Source organism: Oryx dammah, unplaced genomic scaffold, assembly GCF_014754425.2.
Source record: "Oryx dammah isolate SB20612 unplaced genomic scaffold, SCBI_Odam_1.1 HiC_scaffold_4, whole genome shotgun sequence".
Lineage (NCBI taxonomy): Eukaryota > Metazoa > Chordata > Mammalia > Artiodactyla > Bovidae > Oryx > Oryx dammah.
Genome location: NW_024070188.1, coordinates 31,235,250 through 31,259,786, shown reverse-complemented (window position 1 = coordinate 31,259,786; position 24,537 = coordinate 31,235,250). Strand labels below are relative to the sequence as shown.

At 42.3% G+C, this 24,537-nt stretch overlaps 1 protein-coding gene and 1 pseudogene across 8 annotated transcripts in view; one reads left to right on the top strand and one right to left on the bottom strand.

Annotated features, from left to right (window-relative positions):
* ATG5 (autophagy related 5) overlaps positions 1-24,537 on the bottom strand; it is a 171,559-nt gene that overhangs the window by 34,478 nt on the left and 112,544 nt on the right. For 3 of the 8 annotated variants that reach the window (XM_040239026.1, XM_040239027.1, XM_040239028.1), the window contains exon 8: positions 5,679-5,945. The exons of 1 other annotated variant lie outside the window; for it this stretch is intronic. In XM_040239026.1, the coding sequence (XP_040094960.1) occupies positions 5,734-5,945 (212 nt within the window). In that variant the 3' untranslated portion in view covers positions 5,679-5,733. Of the gene's footprint in view, positions 1-5,678; positions 5,946-22,478; positions 24,294-24,537 lie in introns of those variants that run through there. 4 more of the 8 variants (XM_040239033.1, XM_040239030.1, XM_040239031.1 and 1 more) reach the window with 2 other exon arrangements.
* LOC120863085 lies at positions 11,348-12,158 on the top strand (annotated as a pseudogene).

Below are 24,537 nucleotides of genomic sequence, written 5' to 3'. Positions count from 1 at the left end.
CAGTGATCTTCCTCTAGTCTCTGTGTCCAACCTGGAAGTTTTGGCATTTTTCTAAAATTGCACAATGTCCGGCCATATCTTCAGTTTCAAGTGGCTTTGTCTGCAATAATTCTTGGTGCCTAATTTAGTTTCTGAACACATTACGTTTAACACACTGAACTCCATCCTGTCCCTGCTCTGTGAATATCAGGAATTAGCCCTTTAAGAAAGGTCCTTCTGCAGCTTGGGGCTCTGGTTTATCGTCTTGCTTGACTCAAGGACTGGTTTATAGGAAAGAATATTCCCAGTAACTCCACCAGTAGGGGCTGAGGGACTTTGGAGAAGTCACTGTGTGGTTTTGGACCTCACTTTCCTCATCTAGATAGTGAGGAAAGTGAACTATATCAGATCTAAGGTGCACTGGGGCCCTAACACCTCATCATCTGTGATCTAACCATCCTGGGCTTCCCTGGGGGGCTTCAGTTATTCATTCAACTCATTTTCATTCATGAATATCATGTGAAAACTTCTCTGCTAGACTTGTTTCTTTCTGGGAGCTGTTTCAGATTGAAGGGTAAATTCGGTCTCTATCATTCCATACTGGTCAGAAGCAGAAGTCTCAGCAAACGTTTTTGTTTTTTTTTGCCACACCATTCAGCATGATGGATCCTAGTTCCTTAACCAGGGATCAAACCCTTGCCTCCCTACAGTGGAAGCACAGACTCTTAACTGCTGGACCGCCAAGGAAGTCCCCCAGCACACATTTTTAAATCATATAATCCAATTATCCCTAGTCAAAAGTAGAACCTGCATCCCCATCAGATTTATATTTGTAAATGTTACACACATGTACTTGGGAATATGTATAGCAAATATTAGTCATATTATTACTAGTAGTAAGAACAAAGCTTAATTCCTTTCCTCAGTTCTACATTAGAACATAGATTAAACAGAAGTTAAAATATTTCCTTCTTGCCAGTCAGTGCATTATCTGTGTACTCTATAGGTCCAGAGTAGAAGGTCTCAGAAGTTCAGCTCTGTAGACTTTCAAGACTGATTGAAACAGATATCCAAGATACTTGGTATGGATAACATTATACATTTACTTCTAAAATAAGAGTCAGAAATAGGAGATTGACAATCTATGGCTGATATTGACTAAGGTTCTATAAAAATAATTATTTAAAAATAGAGTTATATTATCCAGCAAAGCCACTCCTGTACATATATCTGGAGAAAACTATAATTTAAAAAGGTATATGCACCCCAATATTCATAGCAGCACTATTCACAACAGCCAAGATACGGAAACAACCCTACTGTCTATTAATAGATGATGGGTTTAACAAGATGCAGAGTGTGTGTGTGTGTGTGTGTGTGTGTGTGTATACATATGATGGAATACTACTCAGCCATAAGAACAAATGAAATTTTGCCACTTGCAGCAACATGGACGGACCTAGAGTTTATCACACTAAGTGAAGTAAGTCAGAAAAAGAAAGACAAATACCATATGATGTCACTTATATGTGGAATCTAAAATATGGCACAAATGAACTTATGTGCAGAAACAGACTCACAGATATAAGACAACAAACTCACGGTTACCAAAGGGGAAAGGAGGAGGAGGGATAAATTAGGAGTTTGGGATTAATAGATACAAATGACTATATATAAAATAGATAAACCACAAGGACCTACTGTACAGCACAGGGGACTATATTCAGTACCCTATAATAAACCATAATGGAAGAGAAAAAAATTTAAGAGTTCAAAAATTTGCATTCCTTGGTCCTATTTGGCAAAACTCCTATTATCTTTTCCTTTTCCCCTGGCCAGGCCTTATTTAAATGTCAAAGGGTCCATAAATATTAAATGCATTCTCAGCACCATAGCAGGCAATGTGGGTGAACATAAACGATCTCTGAATACAAATGTCCCACTCGAGTTTAGCTGTATCGCTTTCCTGCCTGTGTTATGGGTGAGATGCATGGGCGGTCTTTAACCCCTGGCACCAGGATTCAGCCCACATTGCTTTTCTGAGACTTGAGACCTGACTCACTCCTTTCTTCAACCAGCCTGTTCAGCCCGGCTTTCGTGCTTGGCTCCCACAGCAGCAGCGGAAAGGCAGCATGGGGAGGTCAGGCTGGAGAAAGGTGCTGCAGAGGCCGAGGTAGCTGTGGAGGCTGGGGTGTTAGTCACTTTCACTCGGGCCCTGCTGCGTCGGCTGCTGCAGGCTCCCCCTATGCTGCCGGCAGAGGGTCCATGCAGAAAACCAGCAGGAAATAGAATGGTCAGCAGCGAGTGTAAGAAAGAAACCTATCCTTTCTCAGACAGGAGCTTTTATTTCCACCCTGGTCCACAGCTTCAAAGGGCAGCTGCCTCACAGGGAGAGTGTTTGCATGTTTGAAGTAAGAAGACCGTTTCTTGGTCTCTGAAACTGAGTTCGAGAAGGCCTGGCTCCCAGCAGCTGTGGCGCCCCTCTCCCAGCTCTGCTCCGCAGTCCAGCATGCTTCAGCTATGCTGGTCGACCCTCTGGGAAGGTAGATGTGGCCAAGAAACAGCAGACCTGGCCTCCACTTGGATAATTCTGCAAACCTTTGTATGAGGACTGATTGCACAGAGCTGCATGGGTGAGGTGGAAGGAAGAAAAAGGGAAGAGCATTTTCTGCTTATGACTGGGACCCTGTTATTCATTGGCTTGAGTGTTTCAGCTGAGTTCTGTGGATTAGGAGCCAAGTCATGTCAGCACTAGAAACCTCCCGGGTCTCAGTCATATGTGCTACCCCACCTCTTCCCCGCAGCCCAGACCATTCCTTTCAGAGAACCCTCCCTGTTTCGCGCTTTCACAGAGCGAAGCTGTTCTAAATCTTGGGGTCACACCCAGCTCACATGCCCCAACAGAAGCTGAGGAAAGGTCTGGGGTCCTTCTCTGTGGCCTCCATCTTCAGCCCTGCCCTGCTTCCGGAGGTGGGCAGGAAGGAGGCCTCCCGGTGGGAGCTGCCCTGTGTCCGGCTCTCATGGAGGGTCTGTCCTGCTGGTTTGGCTCAGCAGAGGGCATCCAAAAAGCCAGTGAGGCTGTGTAATGTGGGAGACAGTGAGGGCCATGTTCCCACACTATAAGTCATGATGACACTGGTAAACAGTCTGGTGGGCGGGGGAAAGTGAAAGAAAAAGAATAGGGGGAACAGAAACCAAAGGGAGGCACACAGAAGGATCGAGCAAGAGCAGAGGCCAAGGCACAAAGAGAGGCTGGGAAACGGGACAGGCCTGGAAGAGAATCCGGGAGAGGCAGGGTGAGAGTGTGGGTGGGAGGAGAGAGACTGGACCAAGGAAAACACAAGGAGACTTGAAGGGAAGATGTGGTCATTTGTTTGAGGAAATGGCAGGTGATCTGCTAACACGTATTCCAACAGAGGGGGTTGGAGGCGTGGTCCAAGGATGCCCCTGGGTGTATCACCTTCAAAGCCCCAAATACAGGACAGATCAGCCCTGGCAATGCAGTCTATGTCTCTGCTTGCTCAAGGCCTACCTCCTGCCAGGCAGAAAGGGCCTGTGAGACACTCAGGAGAGGGGAAAGAGGATGTAAGCTGAGGGAAAGGATGGGGGAGATCCATCTGTGGGAGATCCACAGAGATGCAGTCAGAGCCCTTCCGTGAGTTCATCTCCAGGCAGACCTGCCCCCAGGCTTGCGGGCGATGCAAAGAAAGAGAGGCAATGGCTTTCAGCTTCAAGAAATTCACAGTCTGAGAGAAGGGACAAGATGTACATATGCAAAGCAATGAACAGCAGCATCATTATTGGGACTGCTCAGACGAACACAGTAAAGAATACTGGTTGAAAGGAACAAAGAATAAGATAATCAAAGAAATGAACTACAGAAAGGCTTTCCTGACAATGTTCCCAACGTGGAAATTTTTTTAAATGCAGGAATTAAGTGAAATGATGTTGGCTAAACTGGATGGAACATTTTAAACTGGGCCAAGAAGGTGGACCTGGGCTTGACTATAGCATAGCACAGGCTCCGAGTCAAAGCAAAGAGCAGGAGGCATAACTGCCCAATCCAGTCTTCCAGGTGAGTTGGATCTACCTGACCTGATAGTCAATTCAACAGTCAACATTGCAAAACACTGGTGCCCTAGGAGTCATGCTGTTGTTCAGTCACTAAGTCATGTCAGATTCTTTGCGACCCCATGGACTGGAGCCCGCCCAGCTCCTCTGTCCATGGGGTTCTTCCGGCAAGAATACTGGAGTGGTGGCCACTTCCTTCTCCAGGGGATCTTCCTGGATCAGGGACCAAACCCGTGTCTCTCGTGTCTCCTGCGTCGGCAGACAGATTCTTTACCATTGAGCTGCCAGGGAAGCCCATCCTAGGAGTCATATTTAGTATTAAAAGACATTAAGAAAAGACTGTTGAGATGACCCCAGAGGAAGCCAACTTTCTAGCATGGAAGCAAGACTTGCCCTAGTCTGAAACAGCTGTTGGAAGACAACTTGAGATCAAGTGTATAATTGAGACTGGGGGGAGACCCAGTAGGGGGGTTGTACATGTGTGAGTTAAAGACACAAGGGCATTTAATTTGTGACAGAAAAAAAGATAGTGAAGGTAGTGATAATTACAACGAACATTTACTGAGTGCAAACTACGTGCCAGATGCTGGTCTATACACTGTACATGCATGAGTTTACACGATCCTCACTGCCACCAATGAGGGGTTTTTAACTATTATTATTATTTACGTTTTATGTGTGAGGAAACTCATCCACAGAGAGATCAAGCAGTTACACCACAGAGGTTAGCCCAGGACTCTAACCTTCTTTCTCTGAAGCCATGGAAAATTCAGCGTCTCTGTTTCCTCATCTGTAAGCATTTGTTATCTAACCTGCTTGTAGAGACATGGTAGATGATGAAGCCTCTATCAGGACACTGGCTGTGGGGTCACTCTGAGAGTATTAGCATTATTAGGAAGGCCATGCTTTTTTCAAGAATGCTAACTGTATGCAAACTTTCTCATGTTAATACCACAGGGCCTTGAAGAAGTTTATAGAGACTCATCACATAAAAAAAAACCTCCTCTGTGTTCACAATGGACAATAATGCCAAGTGAATCCTGTCTAAAGAGGTGAAGGGTCTCTTTCTGGTACCCCTTTACCATGCTTACAATGCTTGGGGGCTGTGACTCTTTTTTTTTTAATTAATTTTTATTGGAGTATGGTTGCTTTACAATGTTATGTTAGTTTTTACTGTACAGCAAAAGTGAATCAGCAACATGTATACATACATCCCCTCTTTCTTGGATTTCCTTCCCATTTAGGTCACCACACAGCACTGAGTAGGGTTTCCTGAGTTAGGTCTCATAAGTTACCTATTTTATACACAGGATCAATAGGGGATGGGACTCCTGTTTCTTATGAAAAATTTCACACTGAGAAGAACAGCCAGGCTTTTGTCCTGGGCAAGAGCCTCTCCCATGAGGCCCAACCAGAGGACCACGCCATCTTAGAAATCAGATTTTGAGTTTGAGAGGCAGCAGATAGAGAAGCAGATAGCAAATACATCTGTTTTTACAAGAGCCTGTTGTTCTCTGTACTAACTGCTATAAAAACGACTTGAAACTAGCCACATATTAGTTTTGGTTCTCGTGACTAAATCAAGGAATGGCATGATGGTGCTGTGTCATTAGAAATGAAACCAGTTCTTAAACAAGAGAATAGGGCCAACATTTTAATAACCTGAACGATTTCATAGAAAAATCAAAGCTGAAACTTCTGCACCCCAGCTCTGAACACCTGCTGCTTAAGTTTGGTTCTGAACCAGTGAAACTTCTTTCTTGCGATGAAGACACGAGATGGGCCCTGACTTGCCCAGCACTTGACGGCCAGGGAAGCCTTCCTTCCACCTGCTATTCTGCTAGGCTCAAACGTGGGCTCGATCTTGGCTTCTACAGGAAGGACTGTATTTGGCACTGTGAGAAAGTACAAAAAGTACCTCATAGTTTATTTTTTCAAATATGTGACCTTATATATTTTGATATATATGTGTGTGTGTATATATATATATATTTAGATATCTGAGGTATTGTCATTCACATCTTCTCAGATAAAAAACTGAGACTTGAAGAAGTTAAGTCACTCACCAAGAAGCAGGCAGAACTGGGGCTCTGAACAAAAGTTTTCTTGTCTATATCTGTATCACCTCCAATTGGGCCTTTATCACAATAATGATGCTGATGTAGTAACCATATATAGGTTGCCTCCCTAGTGTCCTTTCCCCGCTTTTCCTGCCACAGTACCCACATTGTGCCTCGAGGGAACCACTCTCCTCTCTGTCTCTCCGTCTCTAACAGCTGGATTGATCCAGCTCCCAGAGGAAGCCAGAGTACCCATCACCTGGCCATGGTGACTGGCTCAGAGGTGGGTATACAGCCTGATTCAGGCCAGTGGAACCTGAGGAAATGTTTCCTAGGGCTTCTGGGAACAAGCTTCCTCAGCCTTCTGTGGGTTTACCAGAGGGGGCAATGCCCCTTCTCCTGGACGGTATGTTTCGTGTCACCAAGAGGAGGGCCAGCCTAAGGATGATGCCAACACACAGAAGAAGCAGGGCTATACACAAGACTGGCATGGGGCTGGTATCATGAGGAGGATGCAAATTCTGGACTGCATGCTCAAGTTTTTAGGCTATAGGCTAACGCAATCCCTTTGTTTGCTTAAGCCAGTTTGAGTTTGTTATTCTGTCATATGAAAATTCTTAACACCACTGGCATCACTCCCAGTAACATTTGATGGTTGCTTTGGTTTCTCAGTCAAGAGCATGAAACCCGTTTGACCAAAAGAACCAATCCTTCAAAATTCATCAGCATCTCCGGAGCACGCCCATCTCTGGTGCCCAACTTGCCAGAGAGGACTCATGTGTTTCTGTTCCTGGGGACTGGTTCCTTCTGTTTTCTGCCCCCCGTTGGCTCAGTCTAGGCCCATCCTCTTCCCAGTCCCTCCACAGTGATGGGAGGTGGCTGCCCTCTGCCGAGGATGCCAGCAGCCAAGTGGGCGGCCAGCTGCAGACCTCAGGCATTGGCACTGTCAAGAAAAGAAGTGTCAAGAAAGGATTCTGCCATGATGTACTTTTAATATAACATAAAATCAGGTGGGAGAAGGGTCTTTGGCACATAGCTAAATACACAATTACCACCACCCCCGAGCCCCGACTCAAGTTCCCTGTCAGAATATTAAAACCCAAGCAATTCTGGCACCCCTCTGAGGATCTTTATGTGTTAGTGATTGATGTTCACAGAGCTTCAGAGCATCCAAGATTATAAAGTCTCATGGGACTGACAATCTGTGATAAGAACTGGTTTTTGTGATTCTACAACAATCTGTTTCTCTTGAAAAATTCTGTTATTTCCACTTCTGGCCACTATGACTAAGCACAGGGGTAGAAACACAGTCTAAACAGTTAAAGAACCTTGTAACTGCCCGACGCAGTCCGACAGCAGAGGAAGTAAGCATACGTGAGCACTGGCAGGTGCAATGTGGGAGGGAGGGCGCTCCCTCTGCCCAGTCCATGTCCCCCAGACCCAATCTGTCAGCAGAACCTTCCATTTCCCAAACATGTCTCGGCTCAACCATTTCTCCCCATCTTTACTACAATCTTGTAATTTACCCAGTCAACACATATACACCAAAGGGCTACTGTGTTCCAGGCATTGTTCTAGTGGCTGGGAGGGCAAGACTGCCTCTTCTTGCTCTGTCTTCTCTCTGGACGACCCTTCTCACTGACTGGCCCCGCTTTCCTCATTTGCTCTCTCCTTCTACCCTCCACACAGGAGCCTAGAAGTTTTTCTTAAATATCAACACTTCCCTGTTTGAAACCCTCCAATGACTTCCCACTGCTTCCTCATTAAAATACCAAGGCCTCCCCAGCCTGGCTGGTGGGCTGCGTGCCTCTCTATGTTGTCCCTCTTCTAGCATGCTAGATTCATTCCCTACAGGCACACCTACCCCTGTTCAGATCCTCAAGGATGTTATGGCTTTTTCTCTTCTCAGAGCTTTCATCTGCCTTTATTTCCTCCTAAAACAGTGGCTTCCAAACTTTCTTCTGACAATCATCCCCAGTAAGAAACATTTCATTAACTAGTAAGCACACCAACCTACACATAACCTACACATAAAGGGGACATGAGTTCCACATGATAATACTTCTAGTATGTTCTGCTCCTTTTAAAAAATCTAGCCGTGCCCCACTAACCTGCAGTCTGAAAAGACTCCTCCCTCTGCTCTTTGAGTGGCTGAATAGTTCTTATCCTTCAACTTTCCACCTGGATGTTAGCTGCTCACGGGGGCCTTCTCCAGCCATCTGACGTAACCCAGGCCCCTGCCATAGATTATTTTTCATCTGAGTCCCCTGTCCCTTCCCTTCACAGCATGTATCAAAGTTATGTATTTCTCAGCTGACATTTGCTCATTGTCTGTCTTGCAGGCCACATCACTAGCAGTTGAAGGCGTGGACCTGTCTGTGCTGTTCCCCACTGTATATTCCACATCTGGGTCAATCATCAGCATGAGAGAATATACATCCATATTCCTTGAATGGCTGACTGAGTGGGTGGGTAAGGGATGCTGAGGTCTGGATTGAAAAACAGGCCTCCCCAGTGGAAGGAACCAGAGCTCCTTGGAGAAATGATGGATTCTAGGGCTGGGGCAGGAAATCCACAGGAGTGCCAGAAAGTAAAGAAACACTCAAAAAAACAAAAAGACGGGATATGTTGAAGGGATATAGGAGTCAACCTAAAAAGAACACCCAATGGCCAAAACTGAAACAATCTGAGCCTGATTATCAGATGATAACCCAAACCTTTAAATAAATATACACGAGAGTCCATACCGGTATAAGAGGTTGCCTAAATAAGTTCTTTCTTACAGAAGAACTTAAATGATTAATAAATACTACCCTCCAGGAGGTGGAGTCTAATTCTCCCCACTCCCTTCCTCCTTGAGGGCTGGGGATACGGCACTTAGTGACTTGCTTCCAAACAACAGAGTAGGTAAAAGGAGAACAGGGTCACTTTCAGTGCGGAAACCTGGCAAACAGTACTTGGGCCAGGTGTTCAAGACTGATTTCACTGTCCTGTCATGTGGGTGGCACATACCCCCTGATACAACGTGAGGAGGGCACTTCTGCTCTGCTGGCTTCCTCCAATAGCCCACCACCCTGGTGTAACTGTGAAAGATGCATCAGACAGACGCAGTTAGCGGGGCATTCTACACAGTACCCAACTGAAACACTTCAGACCTGTCAAAACTTCACGAGAGACGTGACAAGAGACCATCAGACCCGAGGAGTTAGGGAGCCATGACAACCACTTGTGGTGTGGCATCCTAGGTGAGACCCTGCAACAGAAAAAGGAAGTCAGTGCAAAAGCTAAGGAAATCTGAATATGGACTTCAGTTAATAATAAGGTATCAACATGGGTTCCTTAACTGTGACAAATATACCACTGTGATGTCAGATGCTGACAACAGGAGGAGCAGGCTGAAGGCTATGTGGGATCTCTGTACACCATCTTTACAACTTCTCTGTGAATAAAAAACTGTTCTAGAATGAAAAAGCTTAATTTTTTAAAAAGTCAGCCTTAATGCCAAGAGCCAGGCCTTCATTCAGTTGATTTTATGGAGTGCCCACAAGTACTTCTAACCGTGCCGGGCACAAAGAAGGCATGTAGACGTATGGGAGATGAAGAGATGCATATGCATGAGGCAAGGCATCCAGGGCGACAAAACCACAAGCAGAGCGTGCAGTTTTGCAGGCTGACTAGAGAGGGGAGGCATGTGTGTGGCGGCGGGCGGGGCAGGCGGAGTAGGGCTGGTAATGAAAGCAGTGACGAGAATGAGGAAGGAAGACAAGGACCAGCTGGCTTTGGTGAGGTGAAGTTGGCTCTTCCCCACTGGAGCGTCAGCTCCCTGAAGGCAAGAACCTTGTCTGTCCACCCGTCACTATACTCCTATGGCCAGAACTGTGCCTAGAACACAGTAAATGCTCAAAAATGTGTATTGAGTAGATGAGAGACTGGACAAACAGATGAAGGCCTACTGAAACTTCACTTGAACTCCAGAACCACTATTGTCATGGGAAGTCTGCCAAGTGCCCACTGGATGTGCTTTTTTGTACATGGTGATGATTGTGTTTGCATCCTCAGAGGTCTTCCATGAAGCATGCAGATGTTAGCACTGGTTTGGAATGGCTCTAATGTTCACTCACAGGCATGGAAGTGCCTTGGAACATTCTTGATGGTATTAATAGATAGGTCTGCTGATACCCAATGCTTCCCAAGTGGCTCAGTGATAATAGAATCCGCCTGCCAAATAGGAGACGTGAGTTGGGAAGATCCCTTGGAGAAGGAAATGTCAACCCATTCCAGTACCCTTGCCTGGAAAATCCCATAGACAGAGGAGCCTGGTGGGCTTCAGTCCATGGGGTTGAAAAAGAGTTGAACATGACTGAATAACAGCTGCTGACCCCAAGGAGTGAATGGCATATCCTCTTTGCTCTAGCATCTTGTTAAACCTAGCAGGGGCTCTTAGCATTGTAAGAATGGAGAGAGTTAGCGAGGGCTTCAAACTTCGATACAGTCTCTACAAATATAAGGAAACAGTTTAGAGGGATGTTGAATTTCCCTGTAGGCATCTATTGACATTCCTTCTTAAAGGTCCCAAATACTCAATGAATTATATTCACTTGCATATAACATTTTTTTTTATGAAGAAAAATTTAAATTGTGGGAAAATGATGGAAAAGTCATACCCAACTATGAAGCTATTGAGAAGGGCAGACTATATGTATTAATACGAAATAGTCTCCAAAACACACAAAGTAAAGCTGCTCTCTGAAACAGACATAAGACCTCAGTTAACAGAGGGGAGTTCTGGGAAGACAGCACGGGAGGGATGAGAGAGACTTTCACTGAGGGTATACTCTTGGAACATTCTGAATTTTGCAAATGTACACAGTATCATGGACGAAAAAAACTTTAAAAAGTGATCCCAGAGGAAGAAACTTTTGAATTTTGTCTGCAGGTTATAATAATCTTTTTTTGATAAAAAAAAAATAACCTCCTTTTTTGTTCTATCCTGATTATCTTGGAACCTCTGCTTTCTAGAGGATCTGACCCATGTCAGGTGGTAGTCCTGGCTTCTGACATCATCGCAAATAAGCTTTTACATGAAGTGACAAAGGTACATGAAAGAGGAAGGCACTCATCATTGTTTATACATTCAAAATTAGGAATTAATTTAAAAACTAAGTTCTATAGTTATTTTGTAAACAGCATATTGAAAACTATAAGCAGTTTGGGCTTTTGGCTCCCTGAGCAGCACCATGGTGATCAGCAAAAACAAGCATCTTACAAAAATGGCAGAAAGGGAGCCAAGAAGAAAGTGTTTGACTCACTTTCTAAGAAAGATTTGTATGCTGTGAAAGCACTGGCTATACGTCAATGTAAGAAATACTGGGAAAACACTAGTCACAAGAACTCAAGGAACCAAAATCACATCTGATGACTCTACAGATTATGTTTTTGAAGTGAGCCTTGCTGATCTACAGAGTGATGAAACTGAATTTAGAAAATTCAAGCTAATTACTGAAGATGTTGAGGGCAAAAACTGCCTGACTAATTTCCGTGGCATGGGTCTCACCCATGACCAGACATACTTCATCGTAAAAAAAAATAGCAGATCATGGCTGACGGTCATGTGGGCGTCAAGACTACCAATGGTTCTTTCCTTCATCTATTCTGCATGGGTTTTACTACAGAATGTAACAGTCAGATTCAGAAGACCTCTAAGCACAGCATCAACAAGTCTGCCAAATCTGGAAGAAGACAATGGAAACCATGACCCAAGAGGTGAAGACAAATGACTTGAAAGAAGTGGTCAATAAATTGATTCCAGAAAGTATTGGAAAAGACATATAAAAGGCTCTCTAATCTACTTATCTGCTCTATGATGACTTTGTTAGAAAAGTAAATATACTGAAGAAGCCCAAGTTTGAACTGAGAAACCTCATGGAGCATCGTGGTGAAGGTAGTAGTTTTGGAACCTGCTGGGGATGAGACAAGTTGTAAAGCTGAATGAGCGATGGGTTTGAGCCAGCAGTCCAAGAACCTATTTACAATTCAGACTTTGAATGAAGACAAATAACAGATCTTATTTGTGGGGAAAAAAAGCACATTACTTTGTTAAATGTTAACATTTAAAAAGTAACTCTAGACCATTAATAATGAATCACACTAATATCCTAAAAACATTTGAAGAAAAGACTTGAGAAGTCCCTTTGAATCAATAAACAATAGATCCCTCAAAAATAATTGATCAATAATTCACCTCAGATAAGTATTTCATCAAGATCACATTCTGCTTTTAAGCAATTTTCTGTTTTCTCACATTCCAAAACAATACAGTTTCAAATTCTGAAGTCAACTCGTTTCTGAGTACTGAGGACACTGATGTTTGAGATACACACGAGCATTCAGAGTTCTTTAGAACACATTTGTGAGAAGATGTATTTCGATCTTATTTCAGCTAATTTCAGAAGAGAGTTCAGTATTTCTCAAACATAAATTTCACTACCAAGGTTGAGCCAATGTGAACTATTTACATTCAGCTGCCATTACAAGAAGGGCTTCCCTGGTGGCTCAGATGTTAAAGAATCCACCTGCAATGTGGGAGACCTGGGTTCAGTTCCTGGGTTGGGAAGATCCCCTGGAGGAGGGCATGGCAACCCACCGCAATACTCTTGTCTGGAGGATTCTATGGACAGAGGAGCCAGGCAGGCTACCGTCTTTGGGGTCACAAAGAGTAGGACACCACTGAGTGACTAAGCACAGCACACAGCACAGCCATTACATTAAAAAAAAAAAAGCCTCCTGGAAGCAAGGATGCAAGGTCTCAGTTCAGTGCAGCTCAGTCGTTCGTGTCTGACTCTCTGCGACCCCATGAATCACAGCACACCGGGCCTCCCTGTCCATCACCAACTCCCAGAGTCCACTCACACTCACGTCCATGGAAAGTCTAAGACAGCAACAAGCACATCTCCAGTGTGTTTGCAGACTCTCAGGCTCTGTCCCATCTCCTCTTCACAAGACACATTTAAATAGGCAGTGATTCCCATACTTCTTACACTTTGACAAGCTGCCAGGGTAAGAAACCTTAATTATGTTCAATTCAGGTTATACTCTTTAATGAATACTAGATATAATCCTTAGTAATAAGGACAATGTGACTATTTTTTTGAGACCAGAGAGTAACACTTATCAGAAATTACTGTAATTAATAATCACTATTCCTACCCTCCTCCTTCTACCTGTGAAACATTCTTTCTCTTTTCTGAGTCCATCCCCTCCACTTGCTCCAAGACCATCTACCACTCCTTCCCCAAGATGAGCACACTTTCTCTGCTGATTTCTCCCCTTTCACCAATGAACACACTGAAGTCTCCCTTAGACATAACACACACACACACATTTTCTCTCCACCATGCTAACAGCTCAGCTACAATCTACTTTTTTCTTCCCATCACTGAAGTTCTCAAGAGTAGTCTGCAAGCAACCTGACAGCTATCAGACCCAAATTAGCTCTCTTGGAGGTGTGAAGTATTTAACTGCCAAATCGGAAGGCCTGGTCCCTGTTACTCCTCTAGATCTCTCTGCAATTTATGAATTCTTTCTCCAGCACTACCACCTCTGGCATCTGCCCTTCTTCCTCTTTTTGTCGCCCATGCCCCTGAGGCATTCCCCTCAGCTCAGCCCAGGGGCTTCTCTCTCCTTCCTCTCTATATACCTTTGTTGTATTCTTCCTTCCCTCTACCCGCTCCTGCTTCAGAGGTCACCTCCATGCAGAAAACTTCCCAGACACTATCCTCAGCTCTGGTCTCTCCTCAGAACTCCAACAGCCTCGTATGGTTTTCATTTAACATTTATGTATTTGTACATAGCCTCTGATATGCTGCACTCTGCTAGGCATCAGTGAACCAAGACCCATCCCTACCCTCATGGCTCTTATGGCCTGTCAGGTAACACAGATGTGGAGCCATGAATACAAGTGCGACAAACACTGAGGAAATGTGAACAGTGATTATTCAGGGGAAGGAATAACAAGATCTAGCTGGGAAGTAGAATTTCCATTTAAAATGTAAGATGTCCAGTTAAAGTTGAATTTCAGTGAAACAAATAAAACTTTTTAGTATAAGTATGCCCCATAGATAACATGGGATATACGTATACTAAATACTAATGTTTATATGGGATTTACCTGATATTCAGCTTTAACTGGACATCTTATATTTTAATCTACTCCATCTAACAACCCTACCAGGAAGGGACTGGACAGTTGGGAGAGGAAAGTCCTGAGGAACTGAGAGAAGGATGAGTAGGAATTAGCAAAGAGGGTGGGGGAGAGGACATCCCAGGGAGAAGGGACAGTTGCAGGAAGTGTTTACAGTGACAGAGAGCTTTTGCTTTTAACCTGAAAGAGGTGCAGCACAGCTGGATCATGAAGAAAAGGAAGAGCATCAGGGAAAAAATCTTGAAAAGCCTGGATATGGTTAGGATTTTGAAGTCCCCTAAAGATAACAGGAAGTCATTTCAAGATCTCAAGCAGAGGAGAAAATGGACCTAAAATGCTTCTGTACCAATGTCAATGTCAGGGGAAGGGGGTGTCCCCGCAACACCAATAAGCACTTTTCTGGATACCAGCAGAGTGTCCTACAGTTCAACTCAATTCTGAAAGCATCTGCCCAGAGGCGGCATCATCTTCCACAGCTGCAGGGGTTAGCTCCACAAGACGGCTTCCCTCCCCACTGCCACACTTCAGACACCAACTTCCAAGCCCAGGTTGCTGCCTGGTTTCTGGCCAACCAGCAGTACATCAGGGGGTCTCATGACTCCCTCTTCTTTTAATTCACTGCAACAGCTCACAAAATTCAAAAGAGTAATATTTTGTGTTCTACATTACCAGTTTATTATAAAGCAATATAACTAAGCAACAGTCAAATAAAAATACATGGGGCAAGGTATGTGGGAAGGGGTGCCATTCTCCCTAAATGTCCATGAATTCACCCACCAGGAAACTCTCAGAAGCTTTTGGTTTTTTATGAAGCCTTCATTAACTACACATAATTGATTACGGCACTGACCAACGGTGACTGATTCAATCTCCAGCGTCTCTTCCCCTCCCTGGAGGTCAAGGCCAGGTAAAATTGAGAGTTTCAAACCTCTAATCACATGCCTGGTTCTCCCAGCAACCAACCCCCTCCTTGGATGTGGTTCAAACGTCAACTATAACATGAGGAAAGACATCTTGATTGTGCTCATCACTAGGAAATTCTCCGTTTTAGGAGCTCTGGGCTGCAAAGGGGACAAAGACCAAGTATATAGTTCTTCTTATAAACCACAATATCACAGGACCTGAGCTGAAGCTTTAAGTGATCTTTCTGGCTGCCAGATGGAGAAAGGAATTGCAGAGGCTGCAGTGGATGCAGGAATTTTATTTCTGAGGTTACTGTGATAGTCAAAGAGCTGTTAGTCACTCAGTCATTGCAGTCTTTCTCTCACAGGTCTCCTAGACTAAGACTGTACTAAACGTCTACAAGATGGTTGACCTGAGTCATCACCTCAAAAGGTTGCTTTACACATATGATCGAACTGCTAATGATATTTAGTGGTTCTTAGTGCACACCAACAAAATCTCATCTCCTCAGCCAGGTGCTCAGGGCTCTCTATCATCTTGCCAGAATAGATCTTTTCTGTTTTCTCTTTCCTTCTCCCCTGCAAGTGATGAAGCCCTGGGCTTTTATTCATATGGCTCTATCTGGCTGTGACTCACTTTCTTCCCTTCCTTCATTCCCCAATTGCTTGAAGACAGAATTTCCCTCTCTTCAAGCTCCAGCTCAAAAGCCTTCTTCAGTGAGGCTCTTCCTAACTTACTCTGAAGCTGTAGAAATTTATACATTCAATAAATATTTAATAAGGCCCTGCCATGTGTCAAAGGTATGACTCTGACATAAAGTTGGTCCCAGTTGATACTTTCACATGTTATCAGTATCACTGGTAACTTTCTCTGTTACACTCAAATGTCAGTATCATTATGGTACATCAGAGACACCAGGATAAGCTAACATTTCATATTACATGATACCTAATTTTAAAACCATGACAAAAGGAGCTATAGAAATATGAGCACTAAGATGACCAAACTCTTAAGGGAGGCGTGGTTGAGACGGCCTAGCCAGAGAAAGGCCAGTAGTCAGGGCATGGAATTTTTCCCTAGGCCTGCATGCAACAGATCAAATACAGGTTATAGAGGTATGACTTGTTAGAGGAATGAGGATGAACAGAATGTCCCTGCCCTCATGGAACTTACATTCTGCTCTGCAACCAAAAGTAAGCCAAGGCACCTGCAGTAAGTGGGTGAGAGTGTGGACTAGGCCCATTCTGCCTGGGCTTAAATCCTGGCTCAACCACCCACCTCACGATGCTAGTAGAGAAACTTAATTGTCCTGTGCCTCAGTTTCCCTATGGGGATAGTATCAGTAACTATCTCATATAGCTCTAAAATGAAATGAGTTAATGCTTGAAAAGCACTTAGAATAGGGCCTGGGACACTGTAATAAATACTCAAAAACTGTTAGCTATGTAGCCATGTGCAACAGGGAGTCCCCAGAGGGAGAATGATCTTGGTGTACTTAAAGGAAATGGTGGGGAAGAAGATCAGTGCAGAAATAATAAAGTAGTGGGGGCAGACAGTGATGAGGCCAGAAGCAGGGACCAGATTAAGCAGAACCTGGTAAATTCAGACCTATTTTGATGGGCTAGAAAGACAGTGGAATGTTTTGATCAAAGGACTGCCATGATGTCACATGCTTTAAGGAGAGACCAGAGGAGAGGCTACAGTTAAGTAGTCCAGTGAGACAATGGTTGCTTAGACTTAGGTAGAAACAGTGGAAGTGGTAAAATATACATATATATATTCTGGGCATATTTTAAGGTAGAATCATTATGACTTGTTGATAGACTTAGGGATGTGAAGAAAGGAATTAAAGATTACTAGGTTAAGAGTAAAAGATACTAGGCTTTGGGGCTGGGTAGCATTTACTAAGATGGGAAAGAGTGAGAGAGGTACAGGTATGAACAGAAAATCAAGAGTTCTACTTTGAATAAACTTTGAACTATTAGACATCTAAGACAGATGACAAGTAGGTGGCTGGGTCTAAGTCTGGTACTCAGGAGAAGTTAAGACTGGAGAAAAACACATGATGTTAAAACCCATAAGATGAGTTCACACACTGAGTGTAACTAGAGGAGAGGACATCAAAGCCTGAGCCCTGGAGCAACTGCAACATTTCGGAGTGAAGAAAAGAATCAAGAAAGAAAACCAAGAAAGGGGCTGAGGGAGAAGGGAAACCAGGAGGGTGTGGTGTCCAGTGAAGAAAGTGTTTCAAGAATGAAGGTGTGATCAACTGTCAAATGCTTCTGAGAGGTCAAGCAAGATACCATCTAGTTCACTCAAAGTAAATCATTTTCTCAGCTCCATTTCCCCATAGTGGTTTGTTTGTACTTTTCTCATTGCAATATCCAACTGTCATGTTACAGTTACTCGTCTTCTCTCCTCTTACAGAGCTTCCTTAAGGTCAGAGACCACGTCTTCTTCCCCTCAAAACACCCACCATCCTACTCAACAATTTTTGAATAAATGAATCATGTAGGATTCTATATAATCTGGGAGAACATGCCTAGCACACAGTTAGCAATCAGAGTTGGCTTTACTAAGATATCCTAAATGCTCTAAGACTAATGTATGGGCTTTGTTCTGCCTAGAAAATGAAGAGGTCTGCAATGCATCTGAGTTGATCTATGGCCAACTATAGAAGGAAAAGAGGGCATCAGAGGATGAGATGGCTGGATGGCATCACCGATGCAATGGACATAAAAGTGGGTGAACTTCAGGAAATGGTGAGGGACAGAGAGGCCTGGCGTGCTGCAGTCCATGGGGTCACAAAGAGTTGGACACGACTGGGCGACTGAAAACACAAAAGATCACAATCTATCTGGCATTTCTACTTTTTTACTTGAATGTTTAATGCATGGTACTATCCAAAAGGGACATAACGTTTACCTGATTTGCTTAAATATATTCCTCCTCAACCCCTGCCCCAACCTGGCTAGACCTCATCTAAAGTTGGCTCCAGTTGATACCGTCACAGTATCAGCATCATCAGTAACTTTTTCTGTCACACTTGAATGTCCCCATCACTATGGTACATCAGAATCATCAGGATACGCTGACACTTTGTGTGTGTGCTTAGTTGCTCAGTCATATCTAACTCTTTGCAACCCCATGAACTCTAGCCTGCCAGGCTCCTCTCTCTGTCCATGGGCATTCTCCAGGCAAGAACACTAGGGAGGGCTGCCATGCCCTCTTCCAGGGGATCTTCCCAACCCAGGGATCGAACCCAGGTCTCCTGCACTGCAGGCAGATTCTTTACTATCTGAGCCCCCAGGGATTACATGATAATTAACTTCAAAACCATGACAGAAGGAGCTAGGAATGAATGAATTTTTAAGGAAGGCATGGTTGAGATGGCCTACCCAGAAAAAGGCCAGTAGTCAGGGCATGATATTTTTCTTTAGGCCTGCACACAACAGATCGGATACAAGTCACGTCTCTGTAAAAGAAAGCTAAAATCCAACAGTTGTGAGTAACAAGAATATCAATACCCAAATCACGGATTTAAGCTTTCAGCAATGTAACTTCCTTGGAAAATGTGCACTAGAAAACACACAAAACCACTCACCACATCCCAAACAGAGATGAGAAATGCTTGCCACGGGTGCCAGCGCCACAGAGAACCACCCACCTACAAAGCTGGCCTCTCCACTTCTAGCTCTAGTGATTATCTTCCTAGAATGCCACATTTCAGCCCCATGGCTCTTCTGGCTACCTTCACGGGGGCTCCCAGAGAGCAATTATTCACCCCTGACTCCTGCTTACTCTCATACCTAAACATTTACCATTTGCCTAGTTTTTATATTTGGATGGAAATCTTGTGAAGAGAGCTTCTGGTTCCCAGCCCTTTTACTAAATCTTACTCTGAATGTGCTGTCAAATTATGGCACTGCTGAGCACCCAGACTGTCTGCCCGGTATTATCATGACAAATTCTAACCTATTGCATTTCTTGCACATAGCTTGGCATATATTACTCATTATACACTGGGTGAATAAATTTCAAGGAGGAACATAGCTAGAGGACGGAATGAACAGGCTCAAGATATTTTGTTTGGAGTCAGAAGCTAAGAGCTACTTTCAAACAGAACGTCAGAAGAGCAGGGATAAGCCTTATGCTCTAAACTCCAGGTTATTAGTATCTAACAATTTAATGTAGCATTTCCCAAACTAGAGTTCAATGTAATGTGGTACTAGGGGGAAGGGCTTCCCTGGTGGCTCAGCAGCCAAGAATCTACTTGCTAATGCAGGAGATGTGGGTTCAATCCCTGGATTGGGAGCATTCCCTGGAGTAGGAAATGACAACCCACTCCACTCTTCTGGCCTGGGAAATCCCATGGACAGAGAGGCCTAGCAGGCTACAGTCCATGGGGTTGCAAAGAGTCGAACATGACTTTGCTACTAAGCAACAACAAAACTAGGGGAAAAATCCCTATAATTAAGAAAATTTCAGAAATGTGTGATCAAATAGGTCTCTTAACTTTAGAACTTCTTAAAGCTTAATGTATCAATATGCTTTGGGATCTAAAGGGGAGGTATACTGCACAGCCTTTTCCAAACTTTTATTCAACAGGTATGTAGTACAGTCCACCAAGTTTCAGGCACAGTAGTAGGTCCTAGAATACAATCCCGAGCCAAACAGATCCACTCTCTGCTCTTACGGAGTCTGCTCAGTGTGAGAAACAAACACTACACAAATACTGACTATAAACCACAGTAAACGTTATGAAGTATTCATCAGTATTTTCTAATACATGAAGAAGACACTTCTACTTGAACACCAAATATTTCTCTTAAAGCTTTTCCATAAACACGGTTCTAAGAGTCTAGCTCAGTGTGAAGAACCCTGGTCACAGATCTAACACATTTCCCTTGCTAAAAATGTATTACATTTTCAGAAGTAAGCTCTACAGGCAAAAGCAAGACACAAACCACTCATTTATGAAAAGGCCAGAATTAATAAATACCTCCAGATGCTTGATGAGAATAGCTCCAACTTTAGGGGCTGCTTAAATTAGAGTGATGTTGAAACAGAAGATCTGTGCTGTGGTCTACACTACGACTAAAATGAATGTGGACTGACGCAAGGATCTGATCCACAGTGGTTCCTACTGAAAGTCGCCAATTTGAGTAAGCAAGTCTTCACCAGTGCTGCAAACCTGCACCCACTGCACTCTGTACACTGATTTCTGAACAACAAGGTCCTTTCTATTTTTACAGCCAGTATTTTTAACAGGAAAATATAACACCAATTTTAAAGTATCATTAAATAATCCTGTTAATTTTTTTTCTTTTTTATACATAGCTGCAAAGCACTAAGTATGTGCAAGACACTCCACTAACAATCTTGGAAGACAAAGAGGAAAAAGCCTGGTTCTGCTTTATTCACTCTCCTGATGTGGGGGTGGAGAAGCTATAGAGGGAAAGCCAAATTCATCACTTTCAGATCAACTGGTATGTCAAAATCATGCTGACATTTTTAAATCTTCAAATTTATCTTTTATCTCATTGGTGATCATTCCAACATACTGTCAGTAAACAAGAATAGTTAAGTATTTAAAATGTTTAATACTTAATGAAACACCTCAAGGATCTAAAAACAGAGTCCTTTTTCACTCTATGCTTCCAATGCTGTGACGACCAGATTCCATGGTAGTATTACATTTGCCACAGTGAATGTGGAGAATCACATCTGTAATTCACACAAGAGAATGTAAAGGATTCTTTCGTCAAATAGATCTATCTGGTAAATGAATCTTTATTACAAAAGTATCATTTCATCCAAAATTACATGAAAAGAAGCATAACCCCCTTCTCTCCAACAGCCATGCAGGTAATTTTTAATACTTCCAGACCAAGAGACAATTATATTTAAAAAAATACTTAAGTGGATGACGGAACTCAAGAGATAGGTAAGTATTTTGACTGATTCCACTCCAGTGACTGACCATGCGTTGAACGGACTATAAATGTTGTCGTACTTGATTTTTTTCCGAACAAACCCCAAGGTGCTATAGTTCTATTTCAACTGTGTTGGCACATCTAAAAGGAAAGTCAACTTACCTCAGACCTAAATATCAACAGGATGATAAGTAAAACATGAGAACATCACTCTTTGGCATGACCCATGTAAATCACATTTCTAAAAATTGAAAGAAAATGAAATGTTATACCTTATATAGCCTACAATATATAGAGAGATCCTAGAAAGGTAATCATTAAAAGTTAATGTCACTCAATATCAATTCTTGTATACTGTTTTCTTAGCAAACCATCAATTTCCACCTAGTTTCCAGTGAATGGGGAGATAAACGTAACAGGAATAGTTCACTCCTGGGTTCACGTTAGACTGACTGGAATTATGTTCTAAACATCACCATTCTATAAAGACTGGTAGGTCAGTTTTAACTATAAGCAGGCTATTTGGGTCTCCAAATACGTAAAAGTCCTTATCAATCCACTCTATCCATGAACTCGGGTCATCCAAGTGAAAAGCAATATTATGAAGGATGAAATCATTTTTTTAGGCTGAATTTAGTCCTTCCTAGTTAAACAATGACAGTCACTTAAGAACATATTTTCCTTTTCTTAGTATGCTCACTACCAAGGATGAGTTAAACAAGTATATTGAGATTTGTGCCCCTCTCCAGTTTTCGATCATGTTCTCCTTTATCCCTCCTATCTTTTATTTAAGAAACTTTTATAACAGGAACAAGGAAAAGGAAACTTTAATGATTTCCTCAACAGGTAATTTGATTTATATAAATTCCATTGCCAACTTCCAGAAATAAAGACAGACACAAAATTAATTTAATTTTTTAATAAACCATAAAATTTAAATATTCAAATAAAAAGAAACAAAAATAGATATTTAAGCCCAGCACTAACTTCTGTTTTTATTCTTTCTCTGGGTATCATGTAGGCTTGACTTACCTGGGACTAGAGTAGAGTAATACAGTTATGATGCTGGTGTAATGATGAACAAGTAAGTAAAAAATGAGAAAAGCCTTGGTAAAATTTACTTTCAGATCTGGAAGTAAAGATCAGTAGCTCACTTGAATCCCCTGCAGAGACCTTACATGGGTCTTGTCTGTGGAAAACTACTATGCTTACTGCTTGCTCTTACCACACTTATCTTCGTCACAGCTTAGCACTCCTGGCATTTTGATCCTTTTGCTCACTGAAGCCCACATCAGTCTGTCAAAACATCAAGGGGGAAAATCCCCAAACTGAATAGATGAATAAACACTTTTAATGTGAACAATCATATTCAGACCAACTTCTTTTGAAAAAAATACAAGTCAGTGGGTTTTTTTTAAAATCCTTAAGTAACTCAAATATTACTATTTTTTCTGCCTTACTAAAATGGCACTTTTCATTTTATTGACATTAGCCAATTATTTGCTACTTGCTTCTGTTTTTCTCTGATCACAATGCTACCCTATGTTTTTCTTTTTGATTGAGACCTATACTTTCCATTCCAGAATATCTGATCTTTGACTAACTTTGTCTCATTCTGTGAATGTCTGCTACTGATTAGTGAAAAAATATCACAAAAGGAAAAAGGAAGCAGTGAGCACTAGTAGGATCTCACTTCAACATTTGTATAATTTTTTTTTTAATGAGAAAAATATTTATTTTTATTTTGGAATCTAAAACCATTATTGTATGATACTGTCTTTTAGAATACTTAGGTTGACATTCAATATGAACGGCAAGTTAGCTCACAAGAAACAAAGTGTAATGCACAAATTATGTTCAGCTGGTAGAAACGCAGCAGCATGGTAATAAAGTGCAGCAAATATTTCCTTATTTGAATAACAACTCCAGCAACCTCTGAATATTTTTGGTAACATTAAGGAAAAGCTACTGCAGTCTGGAGATTGGTAATCTTCATACTTCAAAGACACGCTACCAGGGACCACAGTGAAATATTAGACCTGAGGTCAATGAAAAACACTAATTTGAAAAGGAATAGGTTTTCCCCCCAAAATGCAAAATTATACAGATGCTTAAGATACTATGATTTGACAGATTTATAATGATAAAACAGCAATGATAAATGGTAACATTACTTCAGTACTTTTAGTGTAAAGAACACAGATTTTAAAAATCGGCAGCAAGAAATTCTGACAGCTCCTGAGACAAGTTATCCTATGCCCGACACCCATTCCATGCCAATGATGACCAGTCTGAAGGGTAACACACAGAATAAAAACAGGGATCTACTGTAGGTGAGTGAGAAAGTACCGGAAAAGTGACAAAATTGTATGTTATTAAATGACAAAACATATTTTGAGGCTTTATTTAAAAATCTCTCACTGTTCATTATCAAAGTTACAAGATTGCATACCAGAAGACAGACTGTAAACATAGGAAATTTTCATTAAGGAAAGATGGGTTTACTGTAATTTCATCTTTTACAAAAAAATTACTGAAAGTTATTGATAACAGAATTTCTCTTTTACTTTCTTAAGTCTAATTCTCTTGAAAATTAAACCAATGTTTCCACTCCCTCGAGCTAAAGTTCAACCATGGTCACCTTAGGAAATACCCTTGTTTATTTGTTAATCAGAAATACAAATTGAGTGGCACATATTTCCATTTTCTTCTTAGGCCGAAGGTTTCGGCTTCATTATATTTTACAAGAAAACAGAAGACTTGCAGTGGTCCTGTAAAGTCTTTCATGTCGCAGCTGAGGTTTAATGACGGCAGTGGAGTAAAGCAGTGGTGATGCAAAGTAAGACCAGCCCTAGTGCCCTTATCTGACATGGAATCTTTTTCCTGTTTGGCTTGCAGCAGTGTTTCTGGTCAGGGTGCCTCCACCAAACCTGATTGAAGCAGAAGGGTGACATGCTCTGGTAAATCCTATTTAAGGGTGATTCCATTCAGGAAAATGGTTGATCCTTCAATCTATTGGTTGCGGGATGATGCTAATATGAAGAAAATTATCCGGGTAGCTCAGATGTTCACTCAGCCACTGCAAAGGTGTTTCCAACATTGGTTCAATTCCATGAATCATTACTTGGTTCTTTTTTTCCCCATCTATTCCAAGAAAGAAATCCAACAATAATCGATGAGTCAAAACAGTTGCAGAAAAAATAATCTGCTGCCTTTGAAAATCCTCAGTGAATCAAATGGATTTTACTGCTTTAACAGGTAAAACCTGGTCTGTTTCCTGAGCAGGAAATGTGGACATGGAGAAAGTTCAAATGTTGCAATATGTATCACCCAAAACAGAAACCTGAGGGTTACAATGAATTCTGATAAAAATTCTGTTGCTATATGT